This window comes from Chelmon rostratus, chromosome 3, assembly GCF_017976325.1.
Source record: "Chelmon rostratus isolate fCheRos1 chromosome 3, fCheRos1.pri, whole genome shotgun sequence".
NCBI classification, from domain to species: Eukaryota; Metazoa; Chordata; class Actinopteri; order Chaetodontiformes; family Chaetodontidae; genus Chelmon; species Chelmon rostratus.
In genome coordinates this window covers 18,586,417-18,607,958 of record NC_055660.1, presented here as the reverse complement: position 1 = coordinate 18,607,958, position 21,542 = coordinate 18,586,417, and the positions used below count along the sequence as shown (strand labels likewise).

At 41.7% G+C, this 21,542-nt stretch overlaps 4 protein-coding genes across 4 annotated transcripts in view; 2 read left to right on the top strand and 2 right to left on the bottom strand.

The window, feature by feature from the left end:
• LOC121604362 (histone H3-like) overlaps positions 1-21,542 on the bottom strand; it is a 610,603-nt gene that overhangs the window by 303,899 nt on the left and 285,162 nt on the right. The gene's annotated exons all lie outside the window — the stretch shown is intronic.
• zgc:163040 (uncharacterized protein LOC100038789 homolog) overlaps positions 1-21,542 on the top strand; it is a 408,070-nt gene that overhangs the window by 333,747 nt on the left and 52,781 nt on the right. The gene's annotated exons all lie outside the window — the stretch shown is intronic.
• ten1 (TEN1 subunit of CST complex) lies at positions 245-2,778 on the top strand. The gene is made up of 3 exons (XM_041933869.1): positions 245-424; positions 1,331-1,488; positions 1,919-2,778. Exons 1-3 carry the CDS (start codon positions 336-338, stop codon positions 2,068-2,070), a joined length of 399 nt encoding a protein of 132 aa, XP_041789803.1. The 5' UTR covers positions 245-335; the 3' UTR covers positions 2,071-2,778.
• evpla (envoplakin a) lies at positions 3,439-19,534 on the bottom strand. Its single transcript, XM_041933824.1, has 22 exons — positions 19,356-19,534; positions 14,919-15,018; positions 14,653-14,807; positions 14,303-14,426; positions 13,402-13,533; positions 13,198-13,239; positions 12,597-12,758; positions 12,352-12,459; positions 12,111-12,206; positions 11,861-11,971; positions 11,170-11,316; positions 10,888-11,042; positions 10,675-10,772; positions 10,343-10,509; positions 9,620-9,789; positions 9,237-9,375; positions 8,944-9,137; positions 8,194-8,344; positions 7,907-7,990; positions 7,548-7,655; positions 7,354-7,446; positions 3,439-7,222 (listed from the first exon to the last, which is right to left on the bottom strand). The coding sequence occupies exons 1-22, from the start codon at positions 19,412-19,414 to the stop codon at positions 3,848-3,850; spliced, it is 5,970 nt and encodes a 1,989-aa protein (XP_041789758.1). The 5' UTR covers positions 19,415-19,534; the 3' UTR covers positions 3,439-3,847.

Here is a 21,542-nt window from a genome sequence, read left to right as displayed (position 1 = left end):
TTAGAAGTATTCCGCGAAGACCCGCCCCTACGCTGCCTCTGATTGGCTTTGACTTTGATTTTGTTTCTAACCGTAACCATCTAACCAATCATTTAATCACACTTTTAACCAAGCAACGAACACTGGCCAATCAGAGGCACAGAATTGCCCTGGAACTCATGTTCTCCTGAGAAGCCCCAGAGAGGGCGACGAGACAACCTGTCATGTGACGTGAACCCCGGAAGTAATCCACCTCCCTCAATCATGGATGTAGAAATGGAAGTCATCAACACTTTACTGTTTCAAACTGTGTTCCATTTGTTTGTCCTGTAAGCTTTTGTTTTTTCCGCGTCACGATGCTTCCCGCAGCGGCAGTTTTCCATTTCCCCTGGGAAGTAAACTCTGGAGCAGTGCAGGAAGGAGAATCAGTGAGAGTTTTTGGCAGGTGGGTTTTGTCTGTAACTCACAGCAGCACATCAGTTTTGGTGCTCTGACTGGAAAACTTGCTTGATATTGGACAGTTTCCTCTTTTTGAAATTACAGTCGTTTATCTACAGAAGTTTGTCAAAACTGCAACTGTTCACTTAAAGTGACACTATGTACCCTCTGAAACAAGAAAGAAATACATTCTTCTTAAAAATTAAAAGCTTCATTTTTTAAGAAATTCTGCTGATGCAGCCTTGGTTGTTCTAGTGCAGGCATGTCCAAACTATTCCATAAAGGGCCGTGTGGCTGCAGGTTTTCGTTCCAACCAAGGAGGAGCACACCAGCTTAATTAGCTGAGCTCAGTCTTCAGCTGATAACTCAGTGATCCCTTGATGTTGATTGGCTGGCCTGGTGTGCTCCTCCTTGGTTGGAACGAAAACCTGCAGCCACACGGCCCTTTATGGAATAGTTTGGACATGCCTGTTCTAGTGTGACCGTTAGCCTATGATGGCTTTCTTTTACTTAACTTTATATTATTTTATGATTTAGTCTTGTATTTTAACTTTAAACTTTGTTCCACTGATGTGATTTTTTCCTTAAAGCCTGAAATCTAAGAATTTCATTGCAAATGACTGCCTCAATGTAATTGTCTTGTCTACAGGTGCTTCTGTTATGTGTTGTTAGCTTTGGCCCATCTGGCTGCACATATACAGACATCACACAACTGACATTACCTGCTGCTTGTAATACCCAAATTTCCCTGGCTGGGGATTAATAAAGTCTGTCTTATCTTATCTTATCTTATCTTATCTTAATAGTACTGCAAGTGTGGTTACTCTAAGTAAAATAATATAATATGCAAAATTTAAAACTACACCATAAAAAACAAAAAAGGACTGACTTGTAAACCTGTTCAATTTTCCAGACTTGACTGCTATCAGCCTGAGGAGTCCAGGGCTACGCTGTCAGCTCAGCATGCTTCAAAGGAGTACCATGTGGTCATCCACACCTTGTTTGTGGAGCCCTTTAACCCAATAATTGGAGCCCAGTACATAGTTTTGGGTGAGATAGAAAATGCTGAAGGTAAGGAAAGACTTTCTGATTTGTTTTTATTAGGAATGTTGACGTTATTATGGTTATCAAACAGAAGTTTCCAGTTTTTCTTGGGTCCACATATCAGTCAAACAAGAAATTCCACAAAGGCTAATTCACCCTTTCAAGGTTCACTGTAAAATATAAAACATTGTATCAAGCAGCTATCACGTTAGCCATTTGTGGTTGACCTGATTAAGTGTCATAAACAGTTTTGTTTGTTTTCTCCATACTTCTGGCCTTAAAGATCAAGTTGAAATAGAACTTGGAAGTCACAACACTTACTTTTTAAATGCCAGTGTTTGTTTGCTTATATTTAAATTTCACTTGCATACATTGATGTAAATTTTGATCACTGGGGTCACTTATATATATTCAAGACTCTGTTACCTCACTTTATCGGAATTTTCTTGTCTTGCAGAGGTTGGTGTGATGGTCCGCGCCCGTGTGCTGAACTGTGTTGATGGAGTAAACGTTGCCCTTCTACAAAAGGCCATCAATGAGCAAAGGAGCTTCTTCAGGGAGAGGGAGCGCAAACACTATGATTCAGCACAATCTGCACATGCACCCTAATTGGGTCTTCATTCATCAAGCTTCCCAGGGTCACCTTGTTGAGTATGTGGGCTACAGCGCTGCCTTAAGCTGTTTGCCAAGGAGCTCTGAAGTGATGTTGTGCGAGCCTAAGTGAACTTCACAGCTGCTTGGTTAAGTGTGAAAATGTCTATATCCCCATCTTGTCAAACTCCGACCATAACAGTTTTCTGCACTTCTTGAATTGTTTATTCACTGTTTTGGGTCCATTGCTTATGACCATGGTGCATTGTTTTTAGCTGTGTCTCTCAGTGTTGAGACATCTGATTATAATATCCATTTTATACAGTGGGAGTTACCAGCCTTAACATTTATGATGTAACTTTGTGGTCTGATCTTTCAGAAATGCCTTAAAAATGGTTAGAATAGATATCTCATGTGTGAGTCATGTAATAATGGATATATTCCACTCACATTAAACTGGCAAAGGTTTAAAATTGTATACTGGAGTATAACTTCTAAACACTGTAATTTACACTAATAAGACAGTTGAAAAGATATCTATTTTGTTATGTATTTGATACATTGTAGCAGCTGGGTATAGTTTGGGCTATTCCATCAATCAGGATTTGCACTGAAGCTCCTCTGGCAGAATTAATATCATTGAACAGTCAATTTTTAACCATATTAATTATTGTTATGTATTTATTTTTTTCTATACAAATGCTATGACAAAAATAAAGCACTATTGAGCACACATGGTCTTCACTAGGGAATGTTTTCTCTGTATTTACATCTCTGAACACATTGTTTATAGTTGTCATACCCTGTGATCTAATTAGTGAGCTATGCAGGTCCTGAACTTTATGCTAAAGCAGCTTCTCAAATGTGGAGATCTGCTGCTTTTCTTTCTTTTCCAAAATGTGAAGATGTCACTTTGCATTTTGAGAAATTTTAATGGGCATTTTTTAAATTGTTTTTCTGATATTCTAAAGACCAACTGTTGATTATAGTAAAAACAACTGCAGTCTTAGTGTGGTAGAAATGATGATCAGTTGAAGTGTCTAAAAGGCCTAAAGAGGTTAATGTATCTAGTGTCTCAAAAGAAAAAAAAGCTAAATATTAAGTGTAAAAGTGTTTTCTTTTTTCTCTTTTTCTTGGAATTACACTTATTGTGAAGAACACACCATCTTCTTCTTGACACACTCATGGTTCTTCACATGTGCATAGAATTGGAAGCTGTGGTGAAAGTCATCCAGATTTTATATTTTAAATGGCTTCTTAAAATAAGATACAATCAGGTATTACTTTCTTGAAAGTAAATGCTGTAAAACAGTCAATTGCACTTGCTTGTATGTTTTATCAAAGAAGACTAACAACACTGAAAGTGAGTGAGTCCACACTCTTTAATCATTATAATTTAAATTTATTGATATTTAGTTCTTCATAATGTATCAAACAAGATTGAGTTTAAAGTGAACAATGTGAAGGACAGCCCACGAGTAATACAGAATCAAATCAATCTTGGCAAAAAGCATTGCACCATGTCCCAATATCCCTAATAGCACATAATAATAAAGATAAACTGCATTTATATTCTCCGTTTTTAAATTAAAAACATCAGCCCCACATCACACGTATGGTAAACAAAGGCTCTCAGGACCTGTCATTTTGGCTAGACAGACAAGTTTGCAGTAGAAGACTTTTCCTGAGTCAAAATGAACATGGTAATGAATGTATGGATTTCACATAATCTAATAGCACATTTTTACCGCATCACTCCACAGACCAGATATCTCGAAGTATGTAGTAAACATATCTAGAATCTTGCATATTTAGAGTTGTACAATGGAGTGTAACCAGACTCTTTGGAGGAGGCAGGCAGCATTGGTAAGCCCGACAGAGGGTCTTTCTTACAGCGATCCAGGGCTTGTTTGTAGTTGATCTTCTCCTTTGTGATTGGGTCTATAATATCCTTAATGTAGGTTGTCTCGGCCTGGAGCTCCCTCACCATTGTGCTGTCTATCATTTTGGACCCAATGGCATCCAAGAGGCTTACTCTGCGGCCAGAGTTGGGATTGACCAGCCCTCCGGTCAGGTGCTGTGCCTCCATGCAGCGCCTGGCATTGTCCTTTGGCATCCAGCCTTTCTGAACAGCTTCTCCCACAGACAAACACTCTCTGGTCATGGGGTCTTCAACACCAGTGAAGGCTTTTTGTGCATTCAGTAGCCTCTGGAGTTGACTGTCCTCAATGAGGCCTTTGGCTGCTGCCTTGTGAACTGTGTATCTCTCTTTGTTGTTGATATCAATGATGCCACCTGTTGCTGCCTGAGCCTCCAGAAGTTTTTGGGCAGTGCTGGGGTCGATCAGTTTGCGCAGGGTAGCACTGCGTATTGTAAAGCAGGTGTCAGTGTTTGTGTCCACTATTCCAGCAACTGGGTAGATTTCTGTAGCAGTGGAGATGTCGGAGGGGGCGGATTTCACTTTCATGACTGAGTTGAACTGCGTTTTAGTTTCACCCGCAACCAGCAAGGCAAACTCTGAGATGGGCATCTTGCCTTGTTTGTACATTTGTAGGTCATACTGTGTCAACCTGTTTTCCTTAAGGGCATCTTTGATGGAGTACTGCTTTCCACTCTTGCGATCCTGCAGTACAGATGTCTCCCCATCGGGTCCCATTGAAGTAATCTCTTCCCAGTCACACTCCAGCTCCTGCAAATGAATGTACTGGTCACGATCAATCAGGCCTTGCAGGTAGGCATCATAGGGAGACATGTCTTTCCCAGTATCTGGATCCAGAATGGTGATTTTGGTGGAGACATTGGTCTCTTTGGTCCGTGTCTCTGTTTGCTCCTCCTTCTGCAGCAGCTGAAGGAGCTCCCGGATGGTGCTGTCTCGCTCATGGATGTTGTCTTTTTCATCCAGGATTTTCCTCTCCAGAGACTGGGTGTCAGACTCCAACTTAAGACTCTTCTGTCTGCTCATCTGTGTTCTCTCACTCATTAGCCTGCTCTGCTGCTGGAAAGACAGGCTGGTGTCATGTCTCTTGGCCTCAAGTGTCCTGAGCTCTCGAGTGAGGTTGTCCTTCTCCCTCTGTAAGGCATCTCTGTTCAAAATGAGGTTAGTCTCCTCTCTTGAAGAGCTGGACTTGGTGCTCATCAGAAGGTTGATTTTATCATTGACACGTCTGATTTCATCTTCCAGGTCCTGTCTGGTAAACTTCTGCTGAGACACCTGCTCCCTCAGGCGATCCCTCTCTGCTTCAACAGCCTGGTCTTTCTCAACACGGACAACCTCTTTGTACACTGTCTTCTCACCAGACTTCTCCTTCTGCAGGATCTGTAGTTTTACATTGGTGCTATGGATGTCCCTCTGAAGACGCAGGATATCGCTGGTTTGCTGGTCCATGTCTGACCGAATATCGTTTGTCATCCTGTCCAGTTTTGGGTCTCTTTCAACCTTCAGCACCTCTTCAACAATAATACTTTCTTCAACAGGAGGTGGGGCATTTTCCAGCTGTGTGATACGCAAGCGGATCTCTCTGAGATCAGCCTCGGCTTGAAGCCTCTTTTGATGCTCATCACTCTCTCTGAGGATCCTCTCTTTATCTTCCACCTTTGTTCTCAGCTGCTGCAACTCTAGCTCTGTTTGACGTCGGGTCTTCATTTCTTCATCCAGGTTCCTGCTGAGCTTCTCATGCTCGGCGAACTGCCTTGGGTCCTTTTGTAAACGCACAACCTCCTGCACGACCAGCTTCTCCTCAGGCTTCTGTCTCTCCAACAGGATGTATTTGTTTTGCAGGTCAAACACCATCTCTTCAATGGTGCGCCTCAGCTGTGCCTCCTCCCGCACATCTCTTCTCAAGCGATCAGCTTCTTTCTCCAACAGAGGATCAGGTTCATACTTGATGACATCTCTAGTGACAAGTTTGGTCTCTATCTTGGACTTTTCAGCCTTCCATTCATCTCTTTCTGTCCTGAGTAGTCTCACCTTGTCCAGGAGAGAGTTGTAAGTGGTGTGTAAATGGTTCATTTGATCATTTAGCCTCTGAATCTCTCTCTCATTTTCAGGGCTTCTTTCCTCCTTAATCACCTCTTGGAGAACTTCCTTCAGCTCCACCTTGGGCTTCTCAGAACGAAGGATGTTCAGCTCAGATGTGACCTGGCTGATCTCCCTCTCCAGATCAGAGCGCTGCTTGCCAGAGTCTTGTATGTCTTTCCTGAGCCGCATTATCTCCACCTCTGTGTTCGGGTCTATCCGGTAGATCTCATTAACAATTTCCTTCACCTCGATTTTTGGCTTCCAGCATTGAACTTCTTGGTAGCGGCTGTGGAGATTCATCAGCTCACTGGACAAAGAGTTGTTTTCCATCTTCTCACCCTCCATGCTTGTCCGAATCTTCTTAGATTCATTGATGAGGTCAGGGTCTTGTTCAATCTTTTTCACTTCCTTAGTGATGATCTTCGGCTTGATGTTAGGAATCAGTCTCTCAAGTGCATTAATCTGGCTCCTTGTCTGGAAGATTTCATCATTTAGCAACTTGATCTTGTTGTTCTCATCAGAAATTTCTGTCTCAAATGTTCGCACTGCTCTCAACATTTCCGGGTCTTGTTCCACTTTCAAAACTTCCTTCTTAACCACAGTCTGTTTGATGGGTGGTTGTTTCTGCTGGAGAATTGTGACTTCTGTCTTCATCTGAATCTGCTCCCCATCTTTCACACGAATTTCATCTCTCATCCTTGCTATTTCGTCTCTCATCTTAGCAGCATCTATGTCCAGCTGAGGATCTCTCTCAAACTCTGTCACCTCTCTGGTCGCCACTTTAGGTGGAGTGTTTTTGAGGGTGTCCTCCAGGATGATGATTTTCTTGTTAAACACCTCAACCTCAGTGTGGATGGTGCTACGCCTCAGGGCCTCTTCGTGCAGTTTGTTTTGAAGGTCAGCCAAATCACTTTCCAGTTTTGGGTCGCGGTAGTAGTGCAGTACTTCTTTCTCCTCAACACGCTCGACTCCTTTGCGACTCTTCAAGGACATCATTCTGTCTTTAAAGGTTCTCAGGTCTGTCTCGGCATGAGCTGTCCTGTCCTTCTCGACATCTAGTTCTTTCAACAGACTGTTTAACTCTAAAGCACTCCTCTGTTGGTTTTCAAGCTGCACTTGCTGCTGTGCCACTACTTGGACTTTCTCTTCATTCTGCAGCGGCAAAAGCACAAGAATTGAATGCCAATAAGTTGTTATGAGATTTTTTTTGTGATGTAGCTTCAGTTAGTTTCGTATAAAGGACAGAAAACTTCTTTATTCATGTTTTCTTTCTGTTTTCTTACTTGTAAAATGAGATTCTTAGCCAAGCCCATCTGTTTTTGTCTTTGGGTGTTTTCAGCTGTTGCTTCAGCGTAACGGTTGACCAGATCCTTTTCCTAGAATAAACAAGAGACACAGCAAAACATCAGTCACCATGATCTTTTAATAAATGTAACAAATTTATATTATATTGAAAACAGAAGAGTTGAAATGGTACTTCTTTCTGAACAGCATCAGCCAGTGTGAGCAGATGAGGTTTCTTTGCAACAGTGGCTCCAGCATCCTCAAGTGTACTGTTGTATTTGTCAACATTGGCATCATATTCCTGCACAGATATGAAGAATTAGACTATGTTTGCTGGTTTGAACACAAAATCCTCGATTGACTTAATCAAGTATGCTTGTGTTCCAAGTTGTGGGTTCTTTGCAAAGAATACTTTGAACTGAAAACCTGTAAGTGAGACTGTAAAATTGTGAAATCATGTAATCTCTGACCTCCTTCCTGTTTACATAATGACTGGGATCACCAATGCATTCTCTTGCTAATGTTTTGTATTATAATCCATTTGAGGCTTACATTGAGTAGATTCTGCAGATCTTGAGACAGGTCAGTCACTCTGTCCATGTCCTCTCCCTTCCTCTTCAAGTCATCCAATACCCTCTATGGTAAAAAGTTAAACAGATGTTAATCTGATTGAACTTAATATCATTTCTAATTTAATGATAATATTTGTTGTTACTGATTTACATAGAGCAAAGCAAATGTGTGCATAAATAAATGATGCTCTGGTTGTTCAAAGAGAAAAGAAGTTCCTTCAGCTATTCTTTACATGGCACTTCTTTACGTTCAGGAGACAGCCTCACCTCCTGGGAGCTCTGCTTAGCAGCAACCTGAGACAGATCATCACTGCTGTTGATCTGGTTTGTCGGCACATTGTTCAGGAAGGAGTTCAGGGATTTGCACGTGCTCTGGAACTCCTGGTTCTTGGTTGCGGCTTCTTGTAAGATGTTTTCTCTAAGAGGATTCATCATTTAGCAATTGAACAAATGACACATCCCTTCACAAAACCACATTATATCAGTGTATACTGCTTGTTTTATGTACTGTATGTACATAATTGAAATGTAATCAAAAATGGTTGTTTCTGCAAAATTAAGGTCAACAATCATTTATTTGCAACATTAACTGCATTTTCAGATATAAAAAAGGAAAAAAAGAAAACCCAAAACATCTCAAATCATGTATAATATGCCTGAGTCCATAAAGTTGTGTACATAAGATATAGAATCTCGTCACAGGTGGTCTATGTCTATGAGCTGTGAGCAGTATCAAGCATCATCAGCTGCACAAGCAGTATAAGATGATTTTTCCTTTCTCTGTTGTTTCATCTGAATACTTTTTTTATAGGGTTGAACACAAAACAAAGAAAATAGATTAGCAGGAAGATTAGAAAAAACACCACTTTCTTACATAGCAAACATATATATGGATTTTTTTTCTTTCCGTTGAACTGATTTCATTGATACATATCTCTGTCAGTAAAACCTATACTGGTCTGGCTTTCTGATTAAACTGAAGGGGCTGAACTGATTCAACTGCAGTCAGAGTCTCACCTCTCTTTCAGCTGGTTGGCCACGTTTGCATAGCGGGTCTGCAGTTGCTTGACCTCTGTTCTCTGGCGCTGGATGTCAGGGCAGAACTCCTGGTAGCCTTGCTGCAGAGAGCTGCACAGCTGCTCTGTGGTCTCCAGATCCTGACTCAGCTTCTTCATGTCATCCTGAGCTGCTGCCACAGACTTTCGCTGGTACTGAATACAGCAAAGGAGACGTGTAATTTAAATTCCGTAAAATTGCCTATGTGGTGGAGGAAAGCGTTTAAAAGAATGTGGAAATGCAGATTTCCTCACCTGAATGTCTACAGTGTGGCCTTGGATTGCATTTGGTACATCAGGGATTGGGCCATCGTCGCTCAGCTTTTTCTCAAAACCAGACACAAGGCCATCCACCTTCTTAATCTGACTTTCCAGGTTGAGAGATGCATTCGCTCTGGAAAAAGAAAAAAAAAAAAAAACCCTAAACCTAAAACTATTCTGAGATTATTGAGTTCCTATACCTAAACCTATAAAAGTATGAAAGGTATGTTTTTGCCAATTTTTGCATCATTTGTGCGCTTGATGAAAAAGCTCTAATTTGTCATTTCAAAACAGGCATAACCATATTCTCATTGGAGAAAAAACCTTCAACCATGTCACTGCATATATGCAACCTCCCAAACAAGCTATACTCTTACTTCTTGTTGTAGAGGTCAGCAAGCGCTGCAATGCTATCGTGCTTGTTGTTGGCGGCACTCAGTTTGAGCGGCAGTGCAGAAGAAGCGGGATCTTTAGACAGCAGGGGCTGCAGGTCGGCCTGAGCTGCCAGCTTCTCCTGCTCCAGAGCCTTCAGAGCCTTGGCAGCTTGCTGTAAGAGACAAGTGTGGACACCTAAGATACTTGCACAAATATACTGTAGCGTTTCATCAAATAAAGTTACATGTTCAAATATAAAATCAACTCTGTCTCGACCAACTCCATTTTTACCCTCTGTATGTTTAGCCTTGACACTTTAGGTGTGGATAGTTGAAGGTCTCTGTATGTGTGAAAAGCATCTTGGATATCATTATTTGTGCAATCTGAGCCTGGACTATGCTCTAACATCTGTGAAGTGTTTACTTCAGGTTAGTTAAGATGGTAAATAATTCAGCAAAATGGTGATATGGTTACTGAAGACATTTGAGTGTTTTAATTTGATAGATAAATAAAACGGACTTAAAAAAAGTACAAGCAATTAGGCAAGGTCCGTTCTTGTCGAAGTCATCTCAGCCACTATGTTATACTGCACATTAATAAAAATTAGCCATATTGTTTATGACATCTAGCAAATTAGTGGTAACAGGAACAATCTTAGCTCCAATGAGGAGAGATTAAATCAACATCCCTGTTGCCAGTGTTGACGTCTGTTTTATAACTCTCACCTCTTGTTCCCTCAGCCTGTTGGACAGATCTCCGGTCGGGTCCGTGCGACTCAGTGGGGCTCGCAGGCGGCTCAGCATGCTCTCCTCAGCGTTGACCAGGTCACTGTCCAGCCTGTCCAGCTGCTGAGCCAGAGCTGCCGCTTTGGGATCCGGTGCAGCAAAAGACACTGGAGTGAATGAGGAAACAAAGCAGTTTATTGACTGCCTCATCCGACAGTACCCTGACTATGAAAATTAAAAACTGTTTGCACAACTGGTTGCAAATAATTGTCAGGATTTATAGTGACGCCATATAATTAGGATATTTAAGGATTTAATTTATAGACGAAGACCTGATTGTTGGGGCCTGGAAACGTCAGCTTTGTGATTCTTCAGGGATGCTGCCAGACCAGCTCTTCTCTTTTTGATATCTGCCAGTTCACCACCCAGCCTGATGGTGGACAGAGTGAGAGGCAGAGAAGAGGGTAGAAACAGGATCAGTATCACTAACATATTCCTGCATTGTTGGTTGTAGCTGCACAGTAATACATCTTTGCATTACTTACAGGTCCACTTTATCAATGGCCTCTGGATCAGGTGGAGGGATCTGGAAGCAAACTCCTGGGAAGGTTTTTGTTGTTCCATCAGTGGACATGACTTCCCATTTCTCGCTGTCTGTATTAGATTTAAGGGTGACCTTCTCCCCTCTTGACAGAGACGCCTACATGATGATGATAAACAAAACGCATGACCAAACATTTCGCCGAGACTGAACTGAAACATCTCGACTGTGGATATTTGTTCGTTCTCTGAATGCCTCACAACAGTTTAGGGTTAAGAAGCTCCACCTTATCTGTCTCCCAGTCACACAGGGACTCCACTGTGATGGGTCTGTTCGGGTTGATGCGTCGCTGCTTCAGAGGAGCTATGGTGGTGCTGCGTCTCCTCAGGTCTGCCAGCAGCTGCTCACTGTTCTGTACAGCCTTCTCCTCCGCCTGGTGGGAAACAGAGAGAGGAGCAGGGCTCTTAGAAATACTCATCTCATGGCAGATTGCAACAAGACCTCAGAAAATTAGCCTTTCATGCTAAATCTGGTCATTTACAGTTTTTACTTTGCTTTTTCTGCTGATCACAGTCAAATAAACCACAGCAGCACATAAATAAATCCATTCCAGAAAAATAAAACTGTGATGGGATGGATAGGTATGTAAATGCATAACATAAAATGGTAATAACATAAATAATCCTGCTTCAGATTTTAAAACTAACAACCAAACCTTCACCACCTCATAGAAGCTTTTACAACAGAGAAGTGGCTGCTACAGTATCATACATAATTTCCTTTGTCCCCCACCTCCAGTTGTCTTTTCCCTCTTTCTCCTATTCTCCTTCTCTTTTCTCCCATCTTTATTTTTTCACTTATATGACCAGGTCCCTCCTGCACTCTTCCCACAGAGAGGTGCAAGTTGAATGTCTTATGTGCATGGATGTGTATTTGATTCTTTCTCTGTAATAAAGACTGTGAATATTCCCCTGTACCTCAAGCTGCAGCAGTGTCTCGGAGTTGCTCTTCTTGCTGATGGACTTGGGGTCCAGGCTGTTGTTGAGTCTGGTCAGTTTCTCTGACAGTTGGTCAGTCTCCATTTGGTACTGCAAAATGGCACGAAAACACATTGTTTAAAAAAATTGTCCAAAACCTGAATATGTCAACCTACGGGGAGATTTATCCCTCTCACACATACTTCATTGTGATAATGACAAATTGTGGTGTTTGCTGTCCCATATTTACCCTTTTGAATTCCTCCACATTGTCCAGGTGTGTCTCCTGACAAATGCAGAGATTGAGGAATTTTTGCCACTCTGTTCGTACGCCGTCTCTCTGAGTCTGTAAATATAATGTCACAATATGAGTTAACCCGGATTTAAATGGCATTCAGATGAGTGTGAAAGGTTTAAGTTCATGACATTTTTCATGTTAAGGCTCATGGCCTTTAAAGCCTTTGCTTTTGTAAGCGGGAAATGACAGGTACCTGTATCGTGGCGCTGGCAGGGTGTTTCATTTCAACAAGTCGGTCTCCTTCCTCCTGGAGTTTGTTCACCTCGCTCTCGTGGGACAGCAGGCTGTTGTTCTTGAAGTTCTGATTGAGATTAAATCAAAGTTGTGCTGTTTACATGTTTGTTATCAATTTGGATCTTTCTGGACAAGCGACACCATGTAATAATTTATGACTTCTAAGTTGCCAGGAATGGTATCTTCCATTGTTTTAGTACTGACCTCATACTGCCTGCGGACATCAGGTGGGTCCACCATGCGGTCGCTCCAGTCCTGCCCTTTGATCTTGTCTTGCTCCTCTCCCAGGAAGGCCAGTTCCTTGTTGCAGCCCTGCATGTACTCGTACAGGCTGTTCAGGTAGTGGCGACGCCACTTGGAGTTATCCTGAGGGGAAAAAATAAAACTGAATCAAAATTCTGTCATATTTTGACAGCTGTTGGCTTCCTTAATTTTATGCATTTCTTGTTGAAAAGGGACAAACTAATGTGACGTAAAGTTCAACCTCAAAATTTTTAATTTGTTATTTAGAATTTTATTTTCCATGATAAAACAATATTTCTGATACACGAACAGAAGAAAAAAGAATGTGTGCCTTTGACTTTTAATGTAAAATAATGGGGTGCTGATGTGCCTTCTATTGCATGACAATTAACAAGTAAAGATCAAAGAGTGAATATTAATTTATTGCAGCTTTAAAGAAAAGGTTGAGACATTTCTTGCATGTCTCCCAATAAATGCTCACTCGCCGTCTTAAAGTCGAGGCTTTTCGTCAGAAAACTCAAAAATACATGATGTACTGCTACATATTAACAACTCAACTTACCAGTAGATTGTTGTACTGTTTCTTCAGGGCTGTATATTTCTCCTAAAAGACAAGATAGGAACATACTCTATAAGCATGTGAAAAATGTTTTGATTACGATTAAAGCTAACTATTGAACAGCTGCTGAGTGCTCAAAGTGTTTTGCTTAAGTGTTACATCCAGAGTGTCCTATGAATGTGTTTTCATTGAAACACTGTTATTCACCTTGCTGCCTGCAGAGCTGACACAGAGCTGTGAGTTGTAGGCCTCAACCTCTTTGTGCAGGATGTTGTGAGCAGCAATCTGCTTCTCCAGGTCCGCCATAGTCGGGCCGTACTCCTCTGAATTGACCTCTTTCTGAAAGCACATACACGGGAAGAATGCAGTTAATGCAGAGACAAAATAATAAGGCACTATTTAAGTAGTAGTAGAGTAGTGTTTTAATGTGTTAATGGTTAATATGTTGATAACAGGGTGGTGAGAGCATCGTCTGTGGTTTAACATGCACAGCATGATTGTAGGAAAGCAACAGGTAGTATGTACATATACAGCAAATTTAAGGGACAAGGCTGGTGTTTCTTTAGTTTTCTTACCGTCCAACTGATCCCATTAAAAAGAAAACACAGCAAATCATAAATCTCTCAATACTATTCAGTACTTTCAATACTTAATATTATGGCTACATCCCCAAAGCCCATTTTATCCTGAAGACATAAATGTATAGAAAAATATAGTTAATTTTTTGAGTAAATATTGCATTTTTTGGGAACTATTTTCAACAGTGGATTAATACACATTTAGTAAGTGAGTGAGAATTGGTGTGGACAGGATATGCGGAATTGAGCCACAATAAACTACACATAAACTACAAAGGAACATGTAAGGTGTGGCGAATATTCATTAATGTAATGTACGTGCTACCAATACTGTCGACTGACAATGGAGTGCCATGAGGAATAGGATATATCAGGATTATTGCTGGTTTTGGTCTTTTCATGGGATTAGTTGACAATAATAAATAAATAAATAAATAAATAAATAAAATACAGCCAATATTATCTAAGATCAAAGAATAACATTAATCCTGGGTCTTCAAAGAGTTTTCAGACAGTGCTATTACACTCACTTGCTTCTCGTTGAAAACAGGCCCCCAGTCGATTCTCGGCATCAGCGACACGTCATCAATCTGCTCGTAGATTTCTCGGTAGAAGACGCAGTCCTTCAACCAGCGTTCGTGGAGGTGCACAACACTGAAGTCAGCATAGGGAAGGGGAGATGCAAAGAAACAAAAAACTGAGTATTCACAGAGTAACAGAATTAATAGCATCCGCTTTAGGTTGGAGACACGATGATGTATTTGATCTGATTTTCACATTTTAAAACACTTCCCTCCATTGGGGAGCTCTACTGTACTTCCTCTGTTTTGTATTCACAGAGGAAGTACAGTAGAACGTGTGACAGTGTGTGACAACTCACTCGCTCTCTATCTCTGTGGCTTGTGGGTGTTTGAACTTCTTGGCTTTGTCGACGTCCAGGAAAAGGTCCTTCAGCAGGCCCTCAGCCTCGCCCAGCTTTTCTGATATCTCATTCTGATGCTCGAAGGGCAGCTCTTTCTTCTCATTTTCAGCATCCTGGGGGAAAAAGACAGAAGTCTGGGTGATTTCTTTCAGAGAGAGGGCGTCAGTAAAAGTGATGCATCATGAGTGCATTAGTTTGTGTTTCAGTGTGTTGTGTGTTCTCACCACAGCCAGCATCTCCTCAGATCTGAGGATGTCTTTCTCCACCTGGTCGGCATTCTTTTGCATCTTGGCGATCAGCAAGGCCAAGCTGCTGGCCTGGTTCCTGCAGGGTGACGAGAAAGGTCACAAATTAAACCACGAGCAACGATCAGATCGCTTCTTACTGAGAATCAGTCTTCCCCTCTCATGCTCCAAAATCACTCGCAGTCTCAGATCCTCCATATCTGAGGGCCGACACCCACCAGTCACCACACAGCCCATCAGTCATGATATAAATGTTAAACACAAAATTGCTTTCTACACGTAAATGGACTTCAGGTAGACACACAGCTGAAAGCTTGTGATGAGACCAAACAGGGACAAAAATGTGACAAAGTTTTGAAAGTTTGCACACAGAAACACAATTTGATTCTGAGAGTATCCTTGAATTAAAGATAACCAGAGTAATGGCACATCTGTTTGAAGGAAAAAAAGAACACATTTTAATTTAATTCAACTTAATTTCTCACAACCTAAAAGATGCATTTGAAGAACAGAAGAAAGCAACATGTATCTGGACAAACTTCACACCAAAAGCTTTTTATTTGAACTAAAGAGCCCAGAAGTGTCGCAAGACAGTTTTCCTTCTATTCTTTTCAGTCTCATTTTGTCTTATCTGACTGTCTGTTTGTCAAGTTCAAGGCGACGCATTCCCTAAATGCTAACCATTGCACAGTGGCTGTGACCGTCACTCCCTCTGTCGCTCTCGGTCGATGCCACTCAGCGTTAAAGCAGGTCCTGAAAGGAGGTTATTCTGAGGGCAATTACAGATAAACTACACCAAGAAAACTAAATCAGTGGACGGTTTGGAGTCAAAAATCAAAAGACTTGGAAGCTAAGGATTTGAGTAAAGACAAAAGACGACGCTGCAGTATTGTTACGCCTCTTTCTGTTTGTGACTTATTTGCAGGTATGTTTAAACAAGGGAGAAGAATAAATGAGATTTGCAGACAGCTTGAGTTTTGATTGTGGTGAACTTTGAGGTAACAGAAGCTATGCAGTCACCACTGCTGTTTTCACACAGCATCCCACTGAAAGAGAAACTTGCAGGTTGAATTTCTTACTGTATACACTAAATGCCCAATGTCTCCATTTTGAGGTGGACATTAAAGAAGGAATCCAGGTGTCACTGTGGTATGTGTAGAAACATCTTTCTGAAAACGTTTACTACGCATGAATTCATCCACAGGTTGCAGTCTTGTGTGACTCTGAGAAGCAGCCCCAGCGTTTACACTCTTAAGCCAGTTCGCATCAGTTGGGAAAGTAAAGTAAAGTCACATCAGCATAAGGGAGAGAAACACTCACTCACACTCAAAATGTGACAGGGTGTTTCACATGTTAGACTCTTGTTCTTCTCGCTGGGAGTTTATGCTACAGGCCTCATTTTACAACTTGAGAAGACTCAATTCATGCACTTGAACCACTAGAATAACACTGATGTGTAACACAGAACCAAAGAATGATGGCAAAGCACTGACGATCTCTCTGGCTAATTGGCAGTACATACCAATGCTACCTCAGAGTACAAAGTCATGTCTCCCCAGAGAGAAAACAAGCAGATGTCACATAAGATGGACTAATGATGACGACCTGAATGCAGTTTCACATCGCTCTTTAATCATGGAGCGACAGAAGAATCCAGGGACGTCCGCCTGCACTGAGTCACTGAGCTGCGAGCTGATCTGGTTCTGCAGCCGCTGTGACAATGACCTCCCTATTCCTGCTCACTCAGCAGGAGGGACAGGTATGTTTTATTATTTTCGAACATATCTTCATGAAAGACATTGAATGCCAGTCTCTGCCAAGGTAAAGTTTGGCGGACTGTGTAAACACAAGGGACAACGATGAAAACAAGTCAAGGACTGTCCTTGACAAGGTTTGACACCAAAGTCACTGAGTTTAAGGTTGACTTCTTTTCCTTACATCCTTTTTAAATGTTTTTTTAATTCAGTTTTTTAAAGATTAAAGGTTTCTTTTGTTGAGGTGTAATGATTGTGACATGACGTCGACCTCATTTCAGTACAGCCTGCTCTTACACCTGCCAGCTCTAATGGATTGGGAGGGGACATGAGTGGAAGATGTGATTGAGGTTTGTCTCTCTCCTTCATCTGCGCTGTCAAGTGAAAGTACACATAATGATCACAGAGCCGAATGACAGGTCACACCCTCACATCTCTGTGATCTCTGTCACTATGTGGGCACACGTGTGTGTCTGTATCGAGTTATTGCATGTGCGTCTTCTGATCCCGGGTGCAGAGTGAGTGATGGGATGAATATTGTTGAGGACCAGCAGAGGAAGTGCAGAGGAAGTACAGCCGAGCCTTGTTCAGTGAACCCCTTAAAGTGAATACTTCGGTCAACAGCGCAAGGCCTTTTTGTGTTTTGTGAGATAAATTGCAAAGAATGCACTGCTGAAAATAGAAATAATAATATATCCTGTAAATATGAGTAAAAAGTGACAAATGAGTATTATGAGTAACAATGAGTATTTTGTTTAATTTATGAATGATCACGGCAGGGTTGCTAGACAGCTGCAGCCGCAGCCTTTTTGGCTTGAAAGCAGGGCGACTGGATAACCTGCATAATTTAGAAGGGCTTGCCTGCATTTCCCATTGAGTTGAAAGATCATAAATCTTGTTCCACAAACACTCCCTGATCTGGTTATAGTCTCAGGTGTGTTAAATCTTCTCTGAAAGCGGGTTGAAAGCTGAAGATGTGTGGTGTTACTGCTCCACAGGTGCATGGACCATTCGCTCTGAGAACAATGAAACTGACCTTGAATGTGACAGTGATCAGTCTCAGTGTCGTTATGAAATCAGTGTGTCACCAGCCATGTGAGCTGTGGTGGGAATGACGGATGACTGACAGCATGTCAGAGCTTCAGGGTGGATACATCACATTTCCTGACACAGGAATGGACTTTAAAGTAAACCAACGAAACTAAGTGTTGATTCAGTGGTTAGTTTGCATTCCTGTTGCAACAATCAGTTGACTAATCTATTTATGAATGGACAGAATATTAAGCACCAGTAATTCTGATTATCACAGAATCATTTATGAAATAGAAATGTGAAAATATTTGCTAGTTTCAGTCCCTGAAATGTCAGGATTTGTTGCTTTTCTCTGTTTTCTGTCATTTGATTTGACATAAAAATGGACCATTTATGGGTTTTTGACTTCTGGGAAAATGTGGTCAGGATTTGCTGACATTTCATCAATGATTGATCAATTATTTGGAAAAAAAAAACAATTAACCAATAATCATTACTTGCAGCTCTACTTCGCACTGTCTCGATTGATTATGGGTGATGGAAATGTCTCAATGGCCAAATGAAACCTGTGTCACGCCGCAAAGTACAGTTGGGAACCAACGCCCAGACAGGAGGGAGAAACCAGCTGAGCAGTACAGGCTGCCCTGCCCTCATCACACCTCAGCAGTCAGACAACCTGTCCCAGCCAGGGGCAAGGTGAAACCTCAGGCTGTGCAACACCTGCCCGTCAGCTTTGTGACAAAAAGGAGAAACTATTCATCAGTTTGGAAAATTCTCCCTGACATATGTGTGTTTAAAGCCGTCTGTGATGACGATGAGTCAGACACACTGAATGATCATTTGGCTCCGCAAGTTTAATGCAACATCTCACATGTTGCATATCAAGTGAAGCTTTTCTTGATAAACTTCTGGCCCTCTGGTTTTCTTAATCAAGTTGCAGTCAGCCTTCCACCTCCACCTGCAAAACTGAACGACTATTTTGCATTAGTCATCTGCCTTAGTGACACATATTTCTACAGTTTAAACAGCTGCTAAACCTGACAGGACACAGAACAGCCTGCCTAAAAAAACAACTGACACTCAGATCATCCGTCACGGTCCTTAGAGGATCATTTGTTTTTTTCTCATTAGAATATGATTAGCAACAATGTTTTCCTCGCAGTCAAATATCTCAGATTTGGGGTTTGAGTGCCTGAGAGCAGCCTGAACAGAACGACTGAGATCCCTTTTCTTTCTGTGACTTTCACTTATTCTCATAGACACATTTTCACTAGTTCCCCTTGTTGCGTTCAAATGCATGAGTTTTCAAGGTAAACCTGACCTCAGGGCCATGTTAACAGGCTGCAAACATCTCACTAAGCTTTCACCATCCCTGAGGATTAACCCTGACATAACTCCGCACTGGAGATCCACGAGGAAGTACACTGAGCAAGCCTGCATCAACACTCTCTCTCAGCACAGCTGTAGTGTAACAGGAGGCGAACCACAACGCTCAGAGAGAAAGAGGACAACGGCGCGCACAGGAAACATGACACAGTTCTCGGCTGGGGAAGAACAGAAGGAGGGGGAGCGTGACCGAGATACACTCATACATTTTCATACATTACAAAGCTCACAGGGGAAAACTCACTTGCTGATCTTGCCCGAGACCTTGAGCGTACTGTCCTTAGTGTCCTTTTTCTTAAACATCTTGGGGGTCGCGGTGGGTCCAGCAGATATCCCACAAAAATCTCTCACTCTCTCTTACTCCTTCTTGGTCTCTGTCTTCCTCACGCTGTGGCTTCCACTCTGACTCTCCTCTCCCTTTGGTTCCTCTCAAACACACTGACACACACACATACACACATACACACTCACGTCAGCACAGTGACAGCCCCTCCCAGACAGGTTAACAGGTGTGTCACCGCCCAGACATTCACCTGGTAGCGGAGGACCGGACCGACCTGTTCCCTGCACTCTCGTTTCCTGCCCTTCCTTCTCACCAGAGCCCTGACACACTCTCAAATCCCCCACAGGCAGCGGGGGCCCTTTAATTACAGTGGATGCATAATTCATGGGGCTGAAGGGACGCTGGATTCCTGCAGGGAGCTCAGAGCAGGACATTCTTCTATTCATGCAAATGGAATTCAATAGTGAGCAAAACACCTGTGAATACAGGTGGGAGAAATCAAGTTAAAAAGCAATGAGTGATCCAAATATGGCTGGTAAGTGGTCTACAGGGGGCTGCTTTAGCTGCATGTCCCCATCTCTTTCTCTTTCCTGTCATCCCTCCAACGTCACCATCCAATAAACACATAAAATGCCTGAAAAAATCTTAATTGTTTTGCACAATTGTACAAATTGAATCTGTCCAGTGTCTTTATTTTCTCTGAAATTATCAGATAAATTCCTGTATTTCATGCAGACAAGGACTGATTTTAAAGAAATCTTTACATGCCTTTGTCTTTCATCGTGGCTCATCATTTCCATCCCACTTTACTCCTTTTCTCCCCACTTTTATCACCTGTCACATTTAATTATACCAAGAGAAAGGGAAAAGACAGTGGGGAGGGTTGGTAGCTCTTTTATTGCAGATTGACATCTAAGGAATCGAAAAAATAAAGAAAGACCCCTTGAATCTTATATGTTTATATTCATTTTTGAGCTTTCTCTTTTCCTTCAAGTTCTTTTTTCTAGCCCAAACAATGTGGCATAGTTTTTTAACCAGTCACTGATGTTCAGCTTGAAGGAACAACTGTCTAGATTTTGGTGCTGACCTTCATATATTCTCTGTTTTAGTGTAACAGCAAGGTGGAGAGTACCCTCCCTCTAGACTACTGATTATAAACATGTTTTATCTATTTTCTACTTTAATTTGACATGTAACTGGCTTTGGGAGTAATTTGATTGTTTGCATTTTGGTATTATAATTATCATTTACGACACAAGATTTAAAGCGTTTAAGACTTAACGTAAAACTATGCAAGTGCCTTTTATTTTTACTTTCCCTGTTCACACCCCGCCTCAAACAGACACTACAGTGTGTTAACCCTCACTCAGGGCTCAGATAAACTCCTCATGCTACCAGCACACAGTGTATACAGTCAACAGTGGAAAAGCGTCTCACAGCATGTGGACCAGAAAGGAAGTTTATTACATAATACCTTCATCTTAGAGGCACATTTCATGATGTTAATGCTTAAAGACGGGTCCAAATGTTGCAAAGGCCCACGTGCGGCGTCTCCAAGCATGCAAGCCATTCAACATCAGGGCGTCTCTCTGCAGCATATCAACAATAGGAAATCATGGCGAGGAATGCGGATGGGCGGCTTTCTGTGCGGCAGAGTGGGGAACAGCACCCAGAGCAGATATTTTTGATCAGTCCAAACATACAGTGTCTCTCTCTCTGGGCGCGTCCTCTGGTCTGGAAAAACAGATACTCTGTCTGTCCTGAAGAGAATTGTGCTGTATGTGGGTATGAGCTCAAAAGCAGCCTGTTGTGATACTTAAACCTTAAATTTCAAAATTTACCAAACCCAGTGTGAACGTTTTTGTCAAGTAAATGCTGTAATGATGCATGGAATAGAGCAATTCTGACTTTTCATGATAAAATATTTTGGGCAAGGCCCAGGAGAGGCTCCTGTATAAGGATCCTGTTTTAATAATGTCAAGAACAATGATTACATGGTTGACCAGAAAATCTTATCACAAGGCCCATTTGTACTGGCGCTTCTGAACAAAAAACATGATCTTCATCAGCAGATGGATAATTAGCATGTAATTAAAAATGTCAAAATTTTACTTTTTTTCTCAGCACTTTAAGCACTTCTTACTCATG

What these genes read in the sequence shown, in the direction of transcription:
- ten1 (XM_041933869.1), top strand. Translation starts at nt 336, where the DNA reads ATGCTTCCCGCAGCGGCAGTTTTCCATTTCCCCTGGGAAGTAAACTCT. An exon ending in TCAGTGAGAGTTTTTGGCAG is followed by an intron (nt 425 to 1,330) that starts GTGGGTTTTGTC and finishes TCAATTTTCCAG; the next exon opens with ACTTGACTGCTATCAGCCTG. An exon ending in TGAGATAGAAAATGCTGAAG is followed by an intron (nt 1,489 to 1,918) that starts GTAAGGAAAGAC and finishes CTTGTCTTGCAG; the next exon opens with AGGTTGGTGTGATGGTCCGC.
- evpla (XM_041933824.1), bottom strand. Translation starts at nt 19,414, where the DNA reads ATGTTTAAGAAAAAGGACACTAAGGACAGTACGCTCAAGGTCTCGGGC. An exon ending in GCCACAGAGATAGAGAGCGA is followed by an intron (nt 14,427 to 14,652) that starts GTGAGTTGTCAC and finishes TGCTGACTTCAG; the next exon opens with TGTTGTGCACCTCCACGAAC. An exon ending in GCCATTGATAAAGTGGACCT is followed by an intron (nt 10,773 to 10,887) that starts GTAAGTAATGCA and finishes GTCCACCATCAG; the next exon opens with GCTGGGTGGTGAACTGGCAG.